The sequence below is a fragment of the Macaca fascicularis genome, chromosome 9, assembly GCF_037993035.2.
Source record: "Macaca fascicularis isolate 582-1 chromosome 9, T2T-MFA8v1.1".
Lineage (NCBI taxonomy): Eukaryota > Metazoa > Chordata > Mammalia > Primates > Cercopithecidae > Macaca > Macaca fascicularis.
Window position 1 is genome coordinate 55,091,946 of NC_088383.1, and position 22,633 is coordinate 55,114,578.

Genomic DNA, 22,633 nt, shown 5'->3' on the forward strand with positions numbered 1-22,633 from the left:
CCCATGTCGGGAAATGAGAAGGGACCTGGGCCCCCCAAACAAAGAGGGCATTCCCAGTTCAAACCACAACTCCACGTCAGGGGTGGGTCTCAGGAGGAACATTGATTCCCTCTCCCCAGGAACACCAGGAAGCACAGGATTAGATCTCCTCACCAGAGAAAAAATTACATTAGTTGGAGGAGACAAATCTACCAAAGTTCCCACTGGCATTTGGGGACCCTTACCAGCAGGATACATGGGACTAATTTTAGGCAAAAGCCACCTTAACTTGCAAGGCATCACTGTAGTCCCCAGAGTAATTGACTCCAATTATGAAGGAGAAATTCATGTAGTTTTAATGTCACAAGACCTTTGGATTTTTGAACCAGGGGAATATATAGTGCAATTATTGCTTATCTCCTGCAGATTATACCCTTCATCACGAAAGGAGAAAAGAGGAAACAAAGGGTTTGGGAGCACAACTACCTGAGAAATCTATCACAACCCATAGTCTCTACTAGAGCCACCTGTGTAGTACAAATTGAAGGAAAGAAATTTTATGGGCTTATGGACACAGGAGTTGATGTGTCAGTGATATCCAGTAAGGATTGGTCCCCATCCTGGCCCCTCACACTAACTCCACATCCCTAGTGGGAGTAGGTGCAGGTCAAAACATTCAACAGAGTGCTGAGATTTTACCTGCCTTGGTCCGGATGCACAATCATGTACTTTCCAGCCTTATGTTGCAAATATAGCTATCAATTTATGGAGTTGAGACTTACTGACAGCATAGGATATGAGACTTACAAATGAAAACTTTGATAACCCAGGATTTAAAATGTTGAAGGACATGGGATATCTGAGTGGGAAAGGTTTAGGAAAATTCCTACAAGGAAAGCCTAACCCAATATCAATAACTGGAAAGACAGACAGAAAGCATTGGGACATCAGGATTTATGATTGGAGTCTTCGATACCTCTCCTCCACCCACTGCCTTACCATTAGATGGCTCAGTGACAAACCTGTGTGGGTCGATCAATGGCCCCCAGCACAGGAGAAGCTAGCTCAACTTCATCTGTTGGTGAAAGAACAATTGGATGCAGGACATATAGAGGAGACAGTTAGTCCCTGGAATTCACCAGTGTTTGTTATCCCAAAAAAGTCCAAAAGATGGTGACTGCTGCATGATTTGAGAGCTATTAATGCACAAATTAAGCCAATGGGTGCATTACAGCAGGGCTTGCCATTCCCAGAAGCCATTCCTACAGACTGGCCTCTTGTAGCAACGGATTTTAAAGATAGTTTCTTTTCTGTACCATTACATGAGGAGGATAAGCCTCAATTCGCCTTCTCCATGCCTTTTATTAATCAAAGAGAACCTGTTTCTCACTATCAATGGAGAGATTTACCTCAAGGCATTAATAACAGTCCCACATTATGTCAGCATTTTGTGGGAAAAGCATTAAAAGAGCCTCAAAATACGTTTCCCACTGCACATATCATTCATTACACAGATGACATTCTTTTGGCCACTCCTACAGACCAAATATTGTATCAATATTCAGAGAAGTAAAGTGAGCTCTTGTTAAATGGAATCTCAAAATTGCTCCAGAGAAAGTGCAAACAACTTCCCATACCATTACTTAGGAACTGTTGTTACAGAGAGGAGTGTATGGCCTCCAGACAGTAGTTCTCTGTAAAGATAGGTTACAGACTTTAAATGATTTCCAACGGTTATTAGGGGATATTAACTGGCCACACCCAATGCTAGGTATTGCTACTTATCAACTTGCACATCTTTATCAAACCCTGCAATGAGATTCTTCTTTAAATTCCCTGCAGCAGCTTATGAAAGAAGCAGAAGCTGAGTTACAACTTGTAAAACAGATGCTTCGGCAGAGACATGCCTCCCAGCTACAGCCACAAAAACCTTTGCTTTTGTTTATTCTTCCTATCCCCCATTCTCCAACAGGACTCCTGGGCCTATGTTTAGACAAATCTGTAAGAGTGATAGAATGGCTCTTTTTAACTAATCAAACAGTAAAAACTTTGCAAGTCTATCTTTCCTTAATTACACAAATTGTGACTATGGGCAGGCATATGTCAAAAATGCTTATAGGATATGACCCTGATAAAATTATTGTTCACTTAGACTCCCAGCAACTGGCTGCAGCATGGGAAATGTCGACTACATGGCAAATTGCTTTCATAGATTTTGTAGGTGCAATAGATAATCATTATCCCTCAGACAAAGTTGTGCAGTTTTACAAAGTCCATTCTTTCATTCTTCCTGTGATTACTCATCACAAGCCTATTCCAGGTGGCCAGACCTATTTTACTGACAGCTTTTCCAAAGGTTGCACAGCTATTTATGTACCTAAACATATTCAGACAATAAGGACTTCTGGGGTTTCAGCTCAACTCTTAGAGTGAATTGCAGTATTCTAGTTTTAGAGCTCACAGCTTCAACTCCTATAAATATTGTCTGTGAGTCAGCTTATGTTGTAAATGTTGCCAGTCACATAGAAACTGCTACAATTAAAAGTATACTAGAGCCAGAACTGCTTAACTTGTTTCTAAGACTTCAACAAGCTGTTTGATCTCATACTGCTCCTTTTTATATTTCTCATATCCGTTCTCACACTCCACTCCCTGAGCCATTATCTTTAGGCAGACAAATTGATAAATTCTGTATTTCAACAAGCTCAAGCTTCTCATGCATTACTACATCAAAACACTTCTGCCCTTACTTGTATGTCTCATCTGCCTCGCAGCCAGGCTTGAGCTATTGTACAAGCCTGTCCCACTTGTTAGCATGTCCCTGGTGTTGCATCTGTAGAAGGCTGTAATCCACAAGATTTGGCTCCAAATGAAACCTGGCAAATGGATGTTACACATATACCAGCCTTTGGCAAGCTTAGCTATGTTCAAGTGACTATAGACACTTATTCTCATATGCTGCATGCTACATACCAAACAGGTGAGACAGCTGGTCATGTACAGTGACATTGTCTGTTGTCATTTGCTCATATGGAGGTCCCTAAACAATTAAAAACTGACAATGGACCTGTTTATACTAGTCATGCTTTTCAAAATTTTCTACAACTTTGGGCTATTACTCACCAAACAGGAATCCCTTACAACCCTAGAAGACAAGGAATTATAGAGCGGGCACATCAAACATTATAATGAATGTTGAAAAAACAGAAAGGGGGAATAGGAGACCAGCTGCCACCTCAAACAAAACTACATTTAGCCCTATTTACTTTAAATTGTTTGACTTCTGGTATGGATGGTAAGACTCCAGCAGAAAGACATTGGCAAGTGTTGGAGGAAAAGAGGAAACGTTATCCGAAAGTGCTATGGAAATCCCCAGGAGAAGGACAGTGGAAAGGTCTGGTGGATTTACTAATGTGGGGACAAGGGTATTCTTGTGTTTTTACAGGAGATGGACAAACCATGGGGTGCCCTCAAGGTGCATGCGACCATGGAACGAGAGACTGGGGGGACCCATGGTGACCAACCATGGGCCTGGTCCCTCCAGTATGGGCCATGAGCCAGCTGATTCTGAGTGTGAAGACTGAGAGAAAGCCAGCTGGAGTCATGACTACATCAAGCCCCATAACCTGGGGGCAACTCAAGAAAACCATGCAGGAAGCTGAGAAACTGCTGGAGTGTCAGGGCCAGGCAAAACCCCCTGATTCCATGTTCTTGGCCATATTAGCCATAATGTCATGTATGCTATGTTTTCCCTGTGCAGAGGCAAAAACACTGGGCATATGCCCCTAATCCCCCACTAGTATGACCTGTATTTTGGAGTGACACTCCGCCTGACATCTCTCATGATCAGGAAGTGTGGGCTCCAGGACCCCTAACTCCCCCTGATATAGAACAGCTAGACTCTCAGAACAATGTCATCAATTATACCACCTCACTGGAAGGACTCCCCTTGTGTTTCACTACAAAGACCTCACTAAACCATAGTTGTCTTACAATTTAAGCTTAAGCATGGTTGAGTTGCCATGGAAAAGTCATGTACTTATTAGTTATTAGGTCTTAGTTCTACTAATGTAACTAGTGTGCTAACCAACCATTCCCGGCCCAATCACCCCAGTTGTGTTGACTATATGGAATGGATTCCCTTCAATAGTTCCTACCTGCCTCCATGGACCCAGTGTCTTGGCCCGTTGGCTAGAAAACAATCTGTATTAACTGGAGACATTGTGAATTGGGGGCTTAAAGTTCAACTAGATGGAAAAGATGAAAATCAGACATCATGGCACAAACTTTGTTGGCATTGGTGGTAGGCTTTTAATGTTTCTTCTTTATGCCACACTGGGATCCAATCCCAGTATGTCACCCAGATTGCTTGGCATGGAGCAGGCTTTAGCCTGCCTCTTCCTCAGTAACAATATCTAGGGAGGAAAGGTCCAATTCAAGAAAAAATATGGAAAGCTGCACTCCCATTCACAAATGGTAGTATCTGGGTAGGGGTACTCTCTAATACTAGTACTGCTACTCGACATAGTTTTGATGTTACATTTGTAAAGAGTATCACCACTCAATTTACAGTTTGTGTTTTTAATCCTTATGTCTTTTTGGCAGCTAAGAATGACCAGCTCAGGTAAACGGTATCCAACTGACCTGTAAATCTTGTCAGTTATATCACTGCATTAATCATAGCATATTGCAAACACATAATATCTCTACTTTGATAATTTTGGGTCACATCCCTGGGCTATGGATTACCATTAATCTTTCCAGCCTTGGACCACACCCCTGCTTTGCACTTCATGAAACTTCTTTTAACTCAACTTACTCATGGTGCCCGTAGAGCCTTAGGCATGATAATTTTTGCTATTGTTTCCTTGGTCACACTAATAACTTCTGTTGTAATGTCCCCTGTAGCTTTGCATAGTTCTGTTCAAACGACTCAGTATGTGGATAACTGGATGCATACAACCAACCAAGTGGGGCTACCTCAGAGTAAAATTAACACTGAGTTACAAATTGAAGCGGCAATGTTGAAATCCACAGTTCTATCATTAGGGGAACAAGTACAAAGCTTACAATTGCAACAGCAATTGTGCTGTCATTTTAATAACACTCATATTTGTGTAACCAACTTAGAATATAACCAAAGTGAGTATCCACAGGACCTTGTGAAAGCTCATTTGCAGGGAGCTTTCACATCCAACATCACCTTTGACATTGGTGAATTACAAAACAAAATTCTTGATTTAAATAAGCAAACTCAAGAGTCTCAGCCTTCTTTAGAAGCCTGGACTGAATTCCAGCAAGGTCTGGAGAGCCTCAATCCTTGGACCTATCTAAATGACATATTAACATCTCATCTATAGTTCTGGAAATATTGCTGTTCTGTCTCTTGTTTTCTGTTCATAAACTGTAAAATCAGGTGGACTGCCAATTGGAAAATGAGAGCTGCCCAACCTGGTGTTACATTCATTCAATTAATGAAAAAACAGAAAGGGAGAGCTGTTGGGAGCCAAAAGCCTGAGGGTCATGACCAACTCAGCATTCCACTGGAGGATATATTATCAAACAGCAAACTGTTTATAATGAATGCAGGATGTAGGCAAATTCACATCTGCACCTGCCTCCAGAAGGTATGCTGAGGGCAGTCACTCCCTGGTGCCATGCTCCTGGGTGCCATGCTCCTTGAAGTTTTCTATTGGAACATCTGGAGCCTCCTGTTCTAAAATAGCAGTAATGCAGGCCTGCACTAAATCAAGCAGCTGACCGACAACCGCCCCCGCTCCCTATCTCCTTTACTTAACAAATATGAAGGGCTCTAGAAGCTCAGGGCCCTTGTTCACCAGAAGCAAGGAGCCCCTTGACACCTTCTTCCAAACATGCTCTTTTGTCTTTGTCTTTATTCCTGCATTTGTCCTCCTTTGTTCAGTCCACCAGGGTATGCGGCACCTGAGGGTTTTGAGGGCTCACTGCAGGGTAGCCCCACCCTGAGCCTCACAGTCCCCTTCAGATTAATTGTCCTCCTCACACAAATCACTCAAAAAGTGAAGTGAAAGACAAGATGGGGTGGGTGCATTGGGATGAGTGGCTGCTGTCCACTGCTTCCTGGGTTGCAAGACAGCCTCTACCCCCAACACCCATCCCAGGTTTCAGCACCAAATGTTAAAGAGTTAAAGAAAGAGAAAAGAAACAGTCAAAGACAGGTTTATTTTGGAGAATAAACCTGAGAGGGGCTTCTGGCTGATTTCAGTCATGAGCACTCTCTCTTACAGACTAAGAGTATTTATTGGTTTTAGGGTGAGAGAACTTATCACAGGCTTGGAATGCTTATGTGTCAAGGAGAAGTCTATTGTGGGATTGGAATATCTGTGGTTGGAGAGAAGGTTATCTTCAGGCTGACATCTCTCCAGCCAGAGCGGAGGTTATCTCAGGGCTGGCATGTCTCTGGTCGGGGAGGGGTTTATCTTATGGTTGGAATGTTTCTGGTCAGAGATGTCATTTGTGCTTTATGGTCATGCTGACCTTAGCCATTAGGCTGATGCCCTTTGGATTTAGGCAGTTTTTAATCAAGGTGAACTTTAGACTGGTGGTGCTTGTCCAAGATGTGATTCTCCTGCTCTGTCAACCATCACAACTGTTTCAGTACTGACTGAGTGGTTAAATATTAAAAGTTAAAAAGCCAGTGCCCTTATATAAAGGCTGGAAAGTAGCAAAAGTCCAACAAAAATTTTGCCCAGGCCTTTCCTGGGCCTTAAAGCATTATAAAATAACAAAGAAATTCTTAGCAGGACCCATTTAGGATTAAACAAGTTTTATTAGGGGTCTGAAGAAACTCCCCAGGCTTCCACAATCAAGTTTATTGGAGATCTGAAGGAACTTGCCAAACTTCCGTGATATAGCAAGAGACAAGATAAGGGTAATCACCCCAGCACCCAGACCCATTTAGATTAAGTAAATTTAATGAGGCTGTAGAAGAAGGTCTTCAGGACTCAGACCTTAGTTATAGATTAAAAGAAGTCAACTACTTATGTCTTTAGATGAATGCACACTTAACACTTAAACATAGACATATAGCTTAGAAGGTATATAAGCTCTGAGAAACTTTGTAATTTTGAGGTGGTCTGGTGAAAATTTCTGGGCCTTCTCCCCGTAACGGGTTGCAGAAAATAAAGCTCTCTTCTTCCCGAGTTCATCTGCGTCTCATTATTGGCAGCAGGAAATAGCAGCCCAACCCTCAGTTTGGTCCAGGAACACTACTGCCTCAGCCTCCCAAGTAGCTGGGATTACAGGCATGGGCCCAGCTCACTGCTACACTCCCACTAGTGCCATGACAGTTTACATTTGTACACTTGTACATTGTAGCAGTGAGGACAACCAGAGGTCACTCTCATTGCCATCTTGGTTTTGGTGGGATTTAGCCAGCTTCTTTACTGCAAGTTTTATTAGCAAGATCTTTATGAGCTGAATCTTTGTGCTAGCCTCCTATCTTATCCTGTCTTAGAATGCCTATCTGGGAATGCAACCTATAGGTTTTAGCCTTATTTTACCCAGCTGCTACTCAAGATGGAGTTGCTCTGATTCAAATGCTCCTAACAAACTCAAGCATTTCTTTATGCTGAATTCAACTCTTAAGGCAGAGCTTAACTCTTTCAACCAACTGCCAATCAGAGAATCTTTGAATCCACCTATGACCATGAATCTCCACCCACTTTGCTTCAAGATGTCTCATCTTTCTGGGTCAAACCAACATATACCCTATGTATATTGATTTATGTCTTTGCCTGTAACTTCTGGCTCCCTAAAATATATAAAACCAAGCTGTAATTCAACTACCTTAGGCACATGTTTTTAGGACTTCCTGAGGCTGTGCATAGGCCAAGATCTTTAATCTTGGCCAAATAAACCTCTAAATTGATTGAGCCCTGTCTCAGATACTTTTTTGGTTTACAAGGGTTATTGTGGTGGATTAGACTGTTGCTCCCAATTCTTTGCTCCTTCCCTGTAACAATTACACAACCATGATACAAGTAGAGGTTTAAATAGGTTTGCTTGGTTTGGTTTGTCTCTCCCACTACATCCATCAGCCATGAAAAGAACATGCCACAGGTAGCCACAGATCCCAGCATGAAAAGACACATGGAACATAGTGAAACCAACCTTCAATGAGAGCCTCACCAATCCAATCCCAGTGGAACCTAGTGGAGCCCAGCCAAACCACCAACTAGTGAATGAGAAAAAAGATATGTTTGTCTTTGCAAACTGCTGAGTACAGCCTGAGGATAAGCTTTACTCACCTCCAAGTACAGGGGGTAAGTACACAGCACTATCAAAAAAAAAAAAAAAATTCCAAAACCTGTGATAATTGTGGGGTTTTAACTCCACTAAATGCAAAAAAGGATATAAGCATTTGGATTTAACTTAGCAATTTTTTCCTCTGTTTGTGGGTAAAGATTTAACAAAACCCTGCCTTTCTGCAAGAGGCACTGACCTTCTGTTTACTTTCTAGCTTGATTCCTCTGGAAATCTGATAACTATGGAAAGTCTTGTGTTACTAGGTAGCAATGCTTAGGTAAAAGAGACCCCTGAGTGGCTGATTGCTTGTGGATGTGAGGAACTATTGACAACAGATAAGCCATAATTTGAGACTTCTCTTCCACTAGAAGTCACCTACATTAGTTTCCTAGAGCTGTCATTAAAAATTGTAATACTGGTGACTTAAAACAACAGAAATTTATTCTGCCATAGTTCTGGATTCTAGAAGTGTAAAATCAGGTGTCGGCAGGGCCATGCTCACTCTCTCTCTGAACACTCTAGGGAACTGTCCTCTCTTGCCTCTTATGGCTAGTGGTGGTTTCTGGCAATCCCTGTTGTTTCGTGGCTTATGAAAGCATCGCTCCAGTCTCTTCCTCTGTCTTCACATGGATTTCTGCTTCGTGTGTCTCTATGTCTGGCCAGTTTGGGGGTGCGTATGTTGGAATTGCATCAGTGGGAAGTTGAGTTGAGTGGGAACTAAAGTCACTTAGATAAACCAAAATCTGTTTACATATCAGTAAAAATCAACTCAAATGGTATGCTTTTCTCAAGAGCGGCCACATGTTCAAATGTAAGAAAAAGGTGCAACTACAAATTGGCCTTACTTTATTTCCCTTCTTGGGTTCTGTTAGGACATAATGTATCCTCTGTGGGAAAAAGAAAATAAAGATGTAATTCGCATAGTAGACTGATTTACACACACACACACACACACACACACACACAAAGGGAGAGAGATGTCATCAGTTCTGAGAGCATTATTTATTCATCTACATTTGAGAGGTCCAAGAGTCTACACCATGTAAAAGCCTCAAGAGATTATCAGTAAGAGACTGGGCTCTACTGACATCAAGAGAAATTAATATGATTAATTAATGGGGCCCCTTTCATTGCTGAGAAATTGTAGGTATAAGCATTTGTAATTGTTTTTAGGGATATGATGTTTTTCAATTGAGTAAGTGAAGAACACAGGTAGAATATATCCCTCCCAATACCCATTGTATAAAACTGTTGGTGATGGTCATTTTTCCATGATTTTAGTCCAGATCAACCACTCTTGATTTCTTTCCATTGGGTGTATGAGCCACACTCACTCTCACCAGACACTCTTGCCAGGAGCCTATAATACTCTCTCCATCCCCACTTCAACACTAAGTTATCCTGTCTGTCTGCTACTTATCCTTAGGAGCACAGCCTAAATGGCATGTGTCACTGGAGGCCTTCTTTAACCCCCACAAGCATTTCCCTTGTTATGGGGATTTTATTGTCATTGTTTATTATATTGCCTTCAAAACTAGAAGCTCAGGCAATGTTTACCAATCTTGCTCACTGCTGTATCCTCAGCAAGTATTACAGGGCTTGATGAGGGCAGAATAAGGACTTATTATAAGAGGAAGGAAATAATGAAAGTCTACAATGACATAGTCAGAACTGAGATTATTATGTGATTGATCTTCACCAAACAACCCAACCAGCAGGAAAACAATATTTTCAGGGGTGAATCTAGGCTTTATGACATATATGAATCCAATTAGTAGCCTCTTGCTCTCACTTGATTTATGCATACTGTATTGTACTCTTGAGTCCTCTAAAAAATTAGCCTTGAGCAATATGAGAATGGTAGCCCTCATCCTTTGACCAAACGACTGACCAAGGCCATTGTCATAGTGACTGGACCCCAAGGTCCAGCCAAGGGAGCTGCTTTGCACATAGGAACCATAGAAACTATGTGATATACAGGAAGGGGTGGAAATGAGTGAATGTCATAGGGAGGACGTTGGGATGGGAGGATGAAGGAGAATGTAAAGCAATGGTTAAGCTTCCAGGCACCAAAATAATCACATGTCTAAAGAAGGAGAGAGAAAATCTGCACCCCCTGCATCCCTAGTGGTAGTGTTACAGGAAAGGGGTTCCAATTCAGAACCCAAGAAAGGGTTCTTGCATTTTGCACAAGAAAGAATTCAGGGCAAGTCCATAGAGTAAAGTGAAAGCAAGTTTATTAGGAAAGTAAAGGAATAAGAGAAAGGCTACTCCATAGACAGAGTAGCCCTGAGGGCTGCTGGTTGCCCATTTTTATGGTTACTTCTTGATGATATGCTAAACCATGGGTGGATTCAAAGAGATTTATCTCTAGCCCAGCCCCACGATGAGGAGCATGTTGACTTCTTTGAAGAGAGGTTCCAGGAAATCTGGAAGAGGAAGTCTGAAAGAACTTTTAACTTTTATAGAAAATACCATCCGAGGGCAAGAGAGGTGTTAACAAACTCAGGATGAGCTCTCCTCGCTCCTGGGATTGAATGAGCTCAGCCCTTTATGGGCACAGATTCAGCTCACTGTTGTGTCCGAGGCAGAAATAGCTGGAGTAGGACCTGGATCTGTCAGAGCCTGAAGAACTCACATGAGAGACCACAGGGAGCAGCACAGGATCACGGAGCCTACAGGCCCCGGAAGGGAGGCTTGCATCAGTTGGCATCTGGATGAAAAAACAGAAACCACACCACTGATTTCACAGAGAGGAACTAATGTAGGGAACTGGCCAGAGACGTTTGGGAAGACTGTAGGGCACAAGGGAAATCGCCGTGCTGCCATGAAAAAATGCTCGTCATCACCGACCACAAGAGAAATGCAAATCAAAACCACAATGAGATGCCATCTCACACCAGTTAGAATGGCAATCATTAAAAAGTCAGGAAACAACAGGTGCTGGAGAGGATGTGGAGAAATAGGAACACTTTTACACTGTTGGTGGGATTGTAAACTGGTTCAACCGTTGTAGAAAACAGTATGGCGATTCCTCAAGGATTTGGAACTAGAAATACCATATGACCCAGCCATCCCATTACTGGGTATATACCCAAAGGATTATAAATCATGTTGCTATAAAGACACATGCACACGTATGTTTATTGCGGCACTATTCACAATAGCAAAGACTTGGAATCAACCCAAATGTCCATCAGTGACAGACTGGATTAAGAAAATGTGGCACATATACACCATGGAATACTATGCAACCATAAAAAAGGATGAGTTTGTGTCCTTTGTAGGGACATGGATGCAGCTGGAAACCATCATTCTCAGCAAACTACAGCAAGAACAGAAAACCAAACACTGCATGTTCTCACTCATAGGTGGGAAGTGAACAATGAGATCACCTGGACTCTGGAAGAAGAACATCACACACCGGAGCCTATTATGGGGACGGGGGAGGTGGGAGGGATGGCATTGGGAGTTATACCTGATGTAAATGATGAGTTGATGGGTGCTGACGCGTTGATGGGTGCAGCACACCAACATGGCACAAGTATACATACGTAACAAACCTGCACGTTGTGCACATGTACCCTTGAACTTAAAGTATAATAAAAAAAAAAAAAAAGAAAGAAAGAAAAAGTAATTGCCATGCTGCAAAAACAGCAACTGCAAAAAGCAGCTTTATATCCTGGGACTGGAGGAGCAAAGAGAGTTTGAGGCCATAGTCAGTGAGAAAGCCAGAGAAGGGACTGCACTGAGCTGGACCAGAGACCCCTGAGGAGAGTGGGTTTCCTGGGTGGCCTTGGTCTTCCTGTGGCATAAAGAGATCCCACACGGCTTCAGCCTGAGGACCCATGCTACTCAGTGTGTGCTGCTTCCTTAGCAGCTTGGAGGAGAGCCACCCTGGACAGGGATTGAAACCTCTGAGTAGGCAACACCAGTGACTATGTGCCAGCATCTCTGAGGGGCCAAATGAGTCTGCTCCTGCAAGTGTAAAAGCTGAGACCAGCTGCTGCCCTTGGACCAAATCACTGCTGCAAAGCTAAGGAATCATCCTCAGTCAAGATGATGCTGACAGAAGTTGGAAGCAAATGGGACAGAGCAAGTTCCTGCTGTCTCCCAGCCTTCCAGGATCCCTCTAGGGCCCCCTTTGGGGAGAGACTAACAGAAATCCAGCTGCAAAGGAAAAATAAGCATTCCAGGCTCAGAGTTGCAGAGCTGGGTTTGGAACTGAAAGACAATAGGTTAAGAGTGAGCACAGTTGCTGCCCAAGGAACTCAGGACCCTCAGCTCTGGACCGGTTCAGGCAGCTACCCAAGTGCAGAGGGAAGCAGGAGGATGCTGGTGGTCAGCCAAAGTAGCATCCCAGGGAAGCTGAGTGGAGGTTGGATCATCATTTGGGCTCTGAATTTTTCCACTTATGATATATCTAACAAAGGTGACAATTCCATCTTAGAAATCACACATTTGCAGTGCTATCTAATCACAACTGTTGATTCTAATTCAGAAAAATGAAGCATTCTGATGAGTCTAATACTCCTGATTTGTCTATTATACGCTGAGGACAAGTGTTTAAGAGGGAAAAGATAGCATATAGGAGCATGCAAACACAGATCAATTCAGCATCAAACTACCAACAAGTTCCGACTCAGATGTATGGTCTGCCAAAGACATGAGGCTCACTCACCCTAAAACCGGACAAAAGCAAGACCCCATCACAACTTGGCTCTCGAATGTGACACGGAGCCAGCATAAGATGTTATCTTCAAGACCCCAGTCCCCTTCCTCATGCCATGCTTGTATAAAGAGTGCAAGGGGCTCTGTCTAGCTGGGCTGCTGAGATGCCAGGATGCAGCTGTGGTGCCTGTCTTATGGGTAGAGCTCTCATTCAAGGAGAGAACTGGGCTCACCTAAGTTGGTGGTGAAGGATGAAAGCCTAGCCCTGCCTCTGGGCTATGTCCCCTCCCAAATGGGGTGAGCCAAATGCCATTCTTGCTTGCCTTTGATAACAACAACTCCTCCTCCACCAGCGTCATTTTCCAAGAGAAAGAGGGTCCTTAGATTAAATTTAAAAGTTGAAATAAGAATCTGCCACATGCAATGGAGATTAAATGTGATGGGCCCTCCCAGTCATATGGAGGTGCCTTTTTCTGGGATAAATGCCTACACCTGCCAAACAGGGCCCTAAAACATCTGTTTCTGGGAAAATGACTCAGGTCTCCTGTCTCTGTTAATTAACTGGCAGAAATCATTGCACCAATTCAGTCGCTCTGACAAAAATTGACAGGATCTAAATCTTGTGTCTTTTCCTGAGGCCAGTTGTTACCTTTCAAGATTGCTCTTAGACTCGCTGGTCTGCTTGGGCAAGAGCTGCAGAGGGCTTGCTGCTTGGTAACAAAGTTCATTGCTGTCCCAACTACAGACAGCCCCAGAGGCTATAATCCATGATGAGCTTTATAATACACTTTGTTGGCTATGAGTTTTGTGGACTTTTTATTCAAATTCCCCCCTACCACCCACACATTGAGCGACTTGGACACATTATGCAGCCTCTTATCTTCATAGTGGAAAACTAGGAACAAGTTGTGGTAGTGTTTAACCCCATGCCTGGCATTTAGCAACTCTCATGTTAGCTAGAGGCAGTCATCATAGTGGTGAAGAGGTATAGTAGCAACCAAAAATTGTTTTAAATGTGAGAAAGACCATCTCTGGTTGGCTGTAGGTCAGTGGTTCTCATTCAGGGATCCTCTCTCTTCCCATGCCAGGAGACCTTTGGCAATGTCTGGAGACACTCTCAGTTGTCACAGGTGGGACAGTGCAACTGGCATCTAACTAGTAGAGGCCAAGGATGCTGCTAAACTCCTATAATTCCCAGGACATCTCCCACAGCAAGTATCCAGCCCAAAATGTCAATAGTGTCAAGGTTACATCCAAGGTGTAATTGCATCCAAGAACCAATTCCTAAACTTAAGAAAACGTCAACATGAAACACAAAAATACAACGACCTTCTTGTCTGGGACCAAGGGATAGAAATGTGACTGAGATTTCAATGCATGAAGTAGCTTCTGCAGAGAGGGAGCTGGATGCACTGCAGTGTCCACCAGGTAGACCAGCAACATATGGTTGCTGGTGCTGGAAAACCAATCAGGTTCACTTCATTTAGAGGAGATCTGCTTCAGTCAGGAAGACTAAAAAGATAAGGGCTTGTGGTTGGAAAATCGCTGAAAGAAAGAATGTATTTTCCTTGACTAATACACATTATGAAAGACAAAAAGCAGAGAAATGGGTAAAATGGAAATTCTGTCACTTCTCCATGACTCTTGAAGACATGATGATGTGAAGTCATAGCCACTCATTGAAGGTACTGCCTGCCGGATGCCTATGGGGTCATAACGTTGTCTTGTTTAATCACAGGACTAATGTTAAGCAATAGCATCATGAGGAAGCAAGAGTTGCTTCCCAGTCTCAGCTAAAGGAGGCAAATTGGCACCAGTTCCTTCAAAAGCATCCACAAAAAGCCTGGACCCAAAGGGTGAGCAGCAGCAAGATTTATTGTAAAGAACGAAAGAACAAACCCCCCATGGTGCGGAAGGAGACCTCACTGGCTTGCCACTGCTGGCTCGGGCAGCCTACTTTTATTCCCTTATCTGACCCCACCCACATCCTGCTGACTGGTCCATTTTACAGAGAACTGATTGGTCTATTTTACAGAGAGCTGATTGGTCCATCTTACAGAGAGTTGATTGGTCCGTTTTGACAGAGTGCTGATTGGTGCATTTACAATCCTGAGCTAATATATTAGCCAAGGCTGGCACTATTATCTACATGAATATGGGGAAGAAGTGCCAGGCACCTGCACTCCGCAGCCCTTGGGTGGTGGATGGGACCAGGCACCACGGAGCAGGGGCGGTGCCCATCAGGGAGGCTTGGGGGGCTGCGTGGGAGCCCATGGAGTAGGGGCGATTGGGGCATGGTGGACTGCAGGTCTTGAACCCTGCCCTGCAGGGAGGCGGCTGAGGCCCTGCGAGAATTCCAGCACTGCGCAGGCTGGCTGGTAGTGTTAGGGGGACCTGGTGCACCCTCCACAGCTGCTGGCCTGGGTGCTAAGCCCCTCACTGGCCAGGGCCAGCAGCCCCAGCTAGCCACTCTGAGTGAGGGGCCCACCAAGCCCTGGCCTGCCCAGAATTCATGCTGGCCTATGAGTGCCCCGGCAGCCCCAGTTGCCACCTGCACCTCTCACTCCACACCTCCCAGCAAGCAGAGAGATCGGGTCCCAGCCTCAGCCAGCCCAGATAGGGGCTCCCACAGTGCAGCAGCCGTCTGAAAGGCTCCTCAGGTGCAGTCAGAGTGGGCACAGAGGCGGATGAGGTGCCGAGAGTGAGCAGGGCTGTGAGGGTTGCCAGCAGGCTGTCACATCTCACTAGGTGTTGCTCAGAAGAATGTATATTCTTTTGATTTGGAGTGGAGAGTTCTGTAGATGCCTACTAGGTCTGCCTGGTCGGGAGCTGAGTTGAAGTCCTCAATATCCTTGTTAATTTTCTGTCTCATTGATCTGTCTAATATTGATAGTAGCATGTTAAAGTCTCCCACTATTATTGTGTGGGACTCTAAGTCTCTTTGTAGGTCTCTAAGAACTTGTTTTATGAATCTGGGTGCTCCTATATTGGGTGCATATATATTTAGGATAGTTAGCTCTTTTTATTGCATTGATCTCTTTACCATTATGTAATGACCTTCTTTGTCTCTTTTGATCTTTGTTGGCTTAAAGTCTGTTTTATCAGAGACTAGGATTGCAACCATGTTTTTTTTTTCTTTCTATTTGCTTGGTAAATATTCCTCCATCCCTTTATTTTGAGCCTATGTGTGTCTTTGCACATGAGATAGGTCTCCTGAATACAGAACACTGATGGATCTGGACTCTTTATCCAGTTTGCCAGTCTGTGTCTTCTAATTAGGGCATTTAGCCTATATACATTTAAGGTTAATATTGTTATGTTTGAATTTGATCCTGTCATCATGATACTAGCTGGTTATTTTGCACATTAGTTGATGCAGTTTCTTCATAGTGTCATTGGTGTTTATATTTTGGTGTGTTTTTGCAGTGGCTGGTAGCAGTTTTTTGTTTACATATTTAGTGCTTCCTCCAGGAGCTCTTGTAAGGCAGGCCTGATGGTGACAAAATCTCTCAGCCTTTGCTTGTCTGTAAAGGATTTTATTTCTCCTTCTTTTATGAAGCTTAGTTTGGCTGGATATGAAATTCTGAGTTGAAAATCCTTTTCTTTAAGAATGTTGGATATTGGCCCCCACTCTCTTCTGGCTTGTAGGGTTTTTGCAGAGAGATCTGCTATTAGTCTGATTGGCTTCCCTTTGTAGATAACCTGACCTTTCTCTCTGGATGACTTTAACATCTTTTCCTTCATTTCAACCTTGGAGAATCTGATGATTATGTGTCTTGGGATTGCTCTTCTCGAGGAGTATCTTAGTGGTGTTCTCTGTATTTCTTGAATTTGAATGTTGGCTTGTCTTGCTAGGTTGGGGAAGTTCTCCTGGATAATATCCTGAAGTGTGTTTTCCAGCTTGGTTCCATTCTCTCTGTCACTTTCAGTTACCCCAGTCAATCTTAGGTTTGGTCTTTTCACATAGTCTCATATTTCATGGAAGGTTTGTTCATTTTCATTCTCTTTTCTCTTGTCTTCACGCCTTATCTCAGTAAGTTGATCTTCTGATATCCTTTCTTCTGCTTGACTGATTCAGCTATTGATACTTGTGTATGCTTCACTAAATTATCATGCTGTGTTTTTCAGCTCCATCAGGTCATTTATGTTCTTCTCTAAACTGGTTATTTTAGTTAACAGTTCCTGTAACCTTTTATTAAGGTTCTTAGCTTTCTTGCATTGGGTTAGAACATGCTCCTTTAGCTCAGAGGAGTTTGTTATTACCCACCTTTTGAAGCCTACTTCTGTCAATTCATCACACTTATTCTCCATACAGTTTTGTGCCCTTGCTGGAGAGGAGTTGCGATCATTTGGAAGAGAAGAGGCATTCTGGTTTTTGGAATTTTCATCATATTTGCACTGATTTTTCCTCATCTTTGTGGGTTTATCTACTTAACCTTTGAGGCTGATGATCTTTGGATGGGGGTTTTGTGTCAGGGTCGTTTTAGTTGATATTAATGTTAATGCTGTCTGTTTGTTAGTTTTTCTTCTAACAGGCCCCTCTTCTGCAGGTCTGCTGAAGTTTCCTGAGGGTCCAACAGTGGAGGCTGCAGGACAGCAAAGATTGCTCCATGTTCCTTCCTCTGGAAGCTTCCTCCCAGAGGGGCACTGGCCTGATGCCAGCCAGAGCTCTCCTCTATGAGGTGTCTGTCAACCCGTGTTTGAAGTCTCTCCCAGTCAGGAGACATGGGGCTCAAGTACCCACTTGAGTAGGCAGTCTGTCCCTTAGCAGAGCTCAAGTACTGTGCTGGGTGAATCCTCCTTGTCAAGGTCCATTGCTCTCTTCATAGCCAGCAAGCAGGAACATTTAAGTCAGCTGGAGCTGCACCTACAGCTGTCCCTACCCCAGATGCTCTGTCCCAGTGAAATGGGATTTTTATCTATAAGCCCTGACTGGGGCTGCTGCCTTTCTTTCAGAGATGCCCTGCCCAGTGAGGAGGAATCTAGAGAGGCAGTCTGGCCACAGCGTCTTTGCTGGGCTGTGGTAAGTTCTGCCCAGTCCCAACTTCCCAGCCTCCTTAGCACTGTCAGGGGAAAATCACCTGCTCAAGCCTCAGTAATGGCAGACACCCTTCCCCACACCAAAGTCTATCATCCCAGGTTGACTTCAGACTGCTGTGCTGGCAGCAAGAATTGCAAGCCAGTCATTCTTAGTTTGCTGGACTTCGTGAGAGTGGGACCCACTGAGCAAGACCACTTGGCTCCCTGGCTTCAGCACACTTTCCAGGGGAGTGAACGGTTCTGTCTTGCTGGCATTCCAGGTGGCACTGGGGTATAAACATAAAATAAGATTCCTGCAGTTAGCTTAGTGTCTGCCCAAACAGCCACCCAGTTTTATGCTTGAAACTCAAAGCCCTGGTGCTGTAGGCACACAATGGAATCTCCTGGTCAGTGGATTGTAAAAACCATAGAAAAAGTGTAGTATCTGGGCTGGATAACACAGTCCCTCAGCTTCCCTTGGCTGCAGGAGAGAGGCCCCTGGCTCCTTGCACTCCCTGGGTGAGGCTGTGCCTCACCCTGCTTCTTTCTGCTAGCCCTCTGTGGGCTGCACCCACTGCCTAAACAGCCCCATGAGATGAACAGGGTATCTCCGTTGGAAATGCAGAAATCACCCACCTTCTATGTTGGTCTCGCTGGAAGCTGCAAACCAGATCTGTTCCTATTCAGCCATCTTGCCAGGTCCTCCAAAATGCAACACTCTTTATGTCTTTCTTTTTATATTCATCATCATGGGTGCAAGTCTGTTTAATTAGATTATCAGCTTTGTAAGAATGTCAATCAAGTCTTGTATTTCTATTTCGCTGAATTACTAATGCTCTCTTAAGCTCTCAATGCATGTCTAAGTCCTTTTTACTTTTCAAATCCATTGTAAAATATATAAAATGTAAAAAATGATAAGAAACTAAGGTGAATAACACTATAAACTCTTTTCATTGCAAGTTGAAAATCTATTAGTAATCATACAGAGTCACTGGTGGTAGTTTTCAAAGCCATGTTTATTGGAAAGTCTCTGAGACCACTGAGGGTTTCAAAATGTGATTTAGGAGTCAGACTTCAGTTAGAAGAGATTAAACTGTCTGTAAGAATCTACATGCCAAAGCCACAGTCAGCCGCAATTCACCAAATACTTGAATCAATGAGCTTCTGATGAATGATAATGAGAATACTGGATGAAGAACCATCCCATCTAAATCAAATATCAAACTCTACTCTCAGCTTCACACACATATCAAATGATATGTTTCTATTCAATTCCAACATACAACTAAACATTCACGTCTTTGTTCTGTCGTCTTTACTGGATCATGTTAAAGATAATGGATTTTCCAGTGCAGTTTTGTAATAGCACAGAGCACAAGCACAAGACCTGTCTTTATTAGATACAGAGGATTCATTCACCCAGTTTTATCTGAAGCAATGGAAAGATAGCAATGCCTTATTACAATGCCATTTAACTTATTAGAGCTGACTCATGGCAGCTGTCCTCGCTCCAGGCCAGTTAGGTGGATCAGACACTCAGGACCTGAGAACAAAGTCAAGGGGTGATGAAATCTCAGGCATTTTTTTAGGTGCTAAAGTTGGAGTTTCTACACTGGAAGCAATGGATGGTCCTAATAATACATTTTATCTTAAGTATTAGTAAGAAGAAAAGACAAAAGCAGAAACAACAGTTTACATTAAAATCAAACTATTTTTGAAGTCCAAGTGGCTCCAGAGAAAAGAGCTGAGGTAAGATAATGGGGGTAGAAGGTTTCCTAGAGACCACTGGTCACCTTAAAACAATGCTTCACTCTGACAACCCTTCAGGGGCTGTGGGGTCCACAGTCCTGCCTAACTTTTTAGACCCACACACCTGAATTCTAGGTGTGATTTTAGAATTTACACCCTGAGTGTTGTACATACAAAAGGAAAACATTTGATATGGCTATGAGTTGAAAACACAAGGAACACTTTTCTCCTCCTAGGGACCTGTGTTTCTCTGCCAACTCAGCACTGTCACCACCTTGGAGTCAGACCAAGAGATCCCGTGTCTCAGAGGCTGGTGGGTCACACCTACTGCAATCCCCCCATCACCCAGTCTCGGGGCACCAGCACTCCCAGCTTATCCATGCACATGTTCTGCTGGGGTAGAAGAAACAAGTCTATTTACCTCCCAGTCCAGAAACTTGCTCATCAGACTCCACTAAAACTCAGTCTCCAAGGACCAGAACTTCAGAAGACGTAAGTTAATTTCTGAAGAAAGGGAAAAGCTTCCTGAGGGCTGCTTTGACCTCCTTGTTTCTCAGAGTATAGATGAGGGGGTTGAGGGTAGGACTCAGCACAGTGTACAGCAGGCCAGCCAACTTGCTCTTCCCGGCGCTGTAGCCGGAGACCGGGCTTATGTAGGCGTAGAAGACAGCGGTGTAATACATACACACCACGGTGAGGTGGGAAGAGCAGGTGGAGAAGGCTTTCTGCCTCCCCGCTGCAGTCTGCACCTTCAAGACGCTGGAGATGATGAAGCCATAGGACGCGATGGTCATCAGGAAGTTCACTATGCCATAGAAAGCGTCCGCCAGGACAATCATGACACTGTTGACGTAGGTGGAGCTGCAGGAGAGAAGCAGCAGCGGAGGCACCTCGCAGAAGAAATGGGTAATGACATTGGGGCCACAGAAATCCAAGCGCAGCATCAGCCCCATGTGGATGGCCGTGTTGACAGCGCAGAGCAGCCACACGGCTGCGGCCAGCCCGCTGCAGAACGCCTTGCCCATCATGCTGCTGTAATGCAGCGGGTGGCAGATGGCTGCGTACCGGTCATAGGCCATGACTGTGAGGAGGAGCAGCTCTGAGGATGCAGCCCAAGTGAGGAAATAGAGCTGGGCCATGCAGCCCGCATAAGAGATGATGCTCTCCTCCGACACCAGACCCGCCAGTGCCTTGGGCATGATGGAAGAGGTGCAGATAATGTCCATAGTAGCCAAATTGAACAGGAAAAAGTACATAGGGGTGTGGAGCCCAGGGTTGAAGGTGATGGCCAAGATGATGAGGACATTACCTGTGAGGGCTCCAGAGTAGAGGAAGAGGAAACAGCTGAATAAGAGCACCCGGTATTCTGGGTGCTCTGAAAAGCCCTGCAGGATGAACTCGATTACCAATGTCTGGTTACTCATGGTCCTTGGGCTGGGAGGGGTTTCTGGGACTATCAGGTGAATCTCCATCCACAGCTTCATGTGATTTTAGAGCTAGAGAGATAAACAAGAGGTGTCCTGGGGGGAGCTGCTCCTATGTTTCTTCCACACCTCACATCACGGCATGAATGATAGAGATGCATTAGGACATGTGTATGAAGATAAACACCCCAATATTACAATAGAAAAAAGGCATGAACACTCAGGTTATAAAAAGTAAATACAGTTAACCAGTTAAACTCATGAAGCATCATTCAACCTCAAAGAAATGCAAATTAAATCCATAATCCACTCTTGATCATCCATGATTTGGCAAAGTTAAAAAAGCATGATATTGACTAGTATTAGAATGGCTGCAAAGACGCAGGCCTTTTAAAATATGTATTCCATTTGAGCCAGAACTTTCTCTTCCAGAAATGTATCCTAAGGAAATAATAGAAAGCATCCTGAAGGTGTCAGAGCAGCACTATTATTATAGTGGAAATTTAGAACAATCTATACCCTTAAACGTGAGTATATTACGGTATATTGATATAACATAAATGCTGTGCGATTATAAAAATAATGCTTTGGAAGTGTTTTACTGATGCTTTTAAAAAGAGAATGACATGTTGGGAGGCCAAGGCAGGCAGATTGCTTGAAACCAGGAATTCAAGATCAGCCTGTCCAAAATGGCGAAACCCTTTCTCTACTAAAAATACAAAAACTAACCTGACATGGTGGTGGTGGATGTCTGTAATTCCAGCTACTTGGAAGACTGAGGCAGGAGAATCGCTTGAACCTGGGAGGCAAGAGTTCAGTGAGCTGAGACCACAATGCTGCACTCTAGCCTGGGTGACAGAGTGAGACTCTGTCTCAAAAAAAATTGTTTTAATTAAAAAAGAGAGACAATGAAAAAAATACTAAAATAATGTGTACAATCGGATCTCATTGTTTTAAAAAAAATTTGAAAAGCAGATTTGTTTCCATTGAAATTGAGGATAGTGAAAAATTTTAAATGAAAAAATAAAATAAAATCTAAAAGCACGTTTGTATATGCACCTGTAGGAATACACTGGTGAGTGCTAGACCAGAGCTTGAACAGTGATTGTTTTCACTTTTTTAATTTTTGCTGGTCTGTATTTTCTACTTTTTCTAAAAATGACCTCTCTAAAAGGCAGATGTGTCACACAGAATCCCCCTTACAACAGTTCTTCCACGGCTTCCCATTGCCAAAAGAATAAATGCTCCCAGCAACTTTTCCTGGATCCACCTCCTCTCCAGCCTTTCTTCCCACTCATCTTAAAGCCAGAACTCCAGCCATGCCCTGCACTCAGAGACTGGCTGACGCGCCAAGTCATTCCAGGATTTCTTAACTTTGTTCTTGCCACTCCCTGAGCCAGGAATGCCCTTTTTCTCATGAACCAGGGCCATCATCAGTCCGCTCTTTCTGAGCATCCCTTCCCTGGGGAGAAAGGACCACTCTTTCCTTTGTGTTCCCTCTAATA

The 22,633-nt window shown here is 43.7% G+C and overlaps 1 protein-coding gene across 1 annotated transcript; it reads right to left on the minus strand.

Annotated features, from left to right (window-relative positions):
* Window positions 1-16,941: 16,941 nt before the first annotated feature.
* On the minus strand, window positions 16,942-21,317 carry OR13A1 (olfactory receptor family 13 subfamily A member 1). The gene has a single exon (XM_074000688.1). The coding sequence runs from the start codon at window positions 21,186-21,188 to the stop codon at window positions 20,202-20,204; it is 987 nt and encodes a 328-aa protein (XP_073856789.1). The 5' UTR covers window positions 21,189-21,317; the 3' UTR covers window positions 16,942-20,201.
* Between the last annotated feature and the right edge of the window lie 1,316 nt (window positions 21,318-22,633).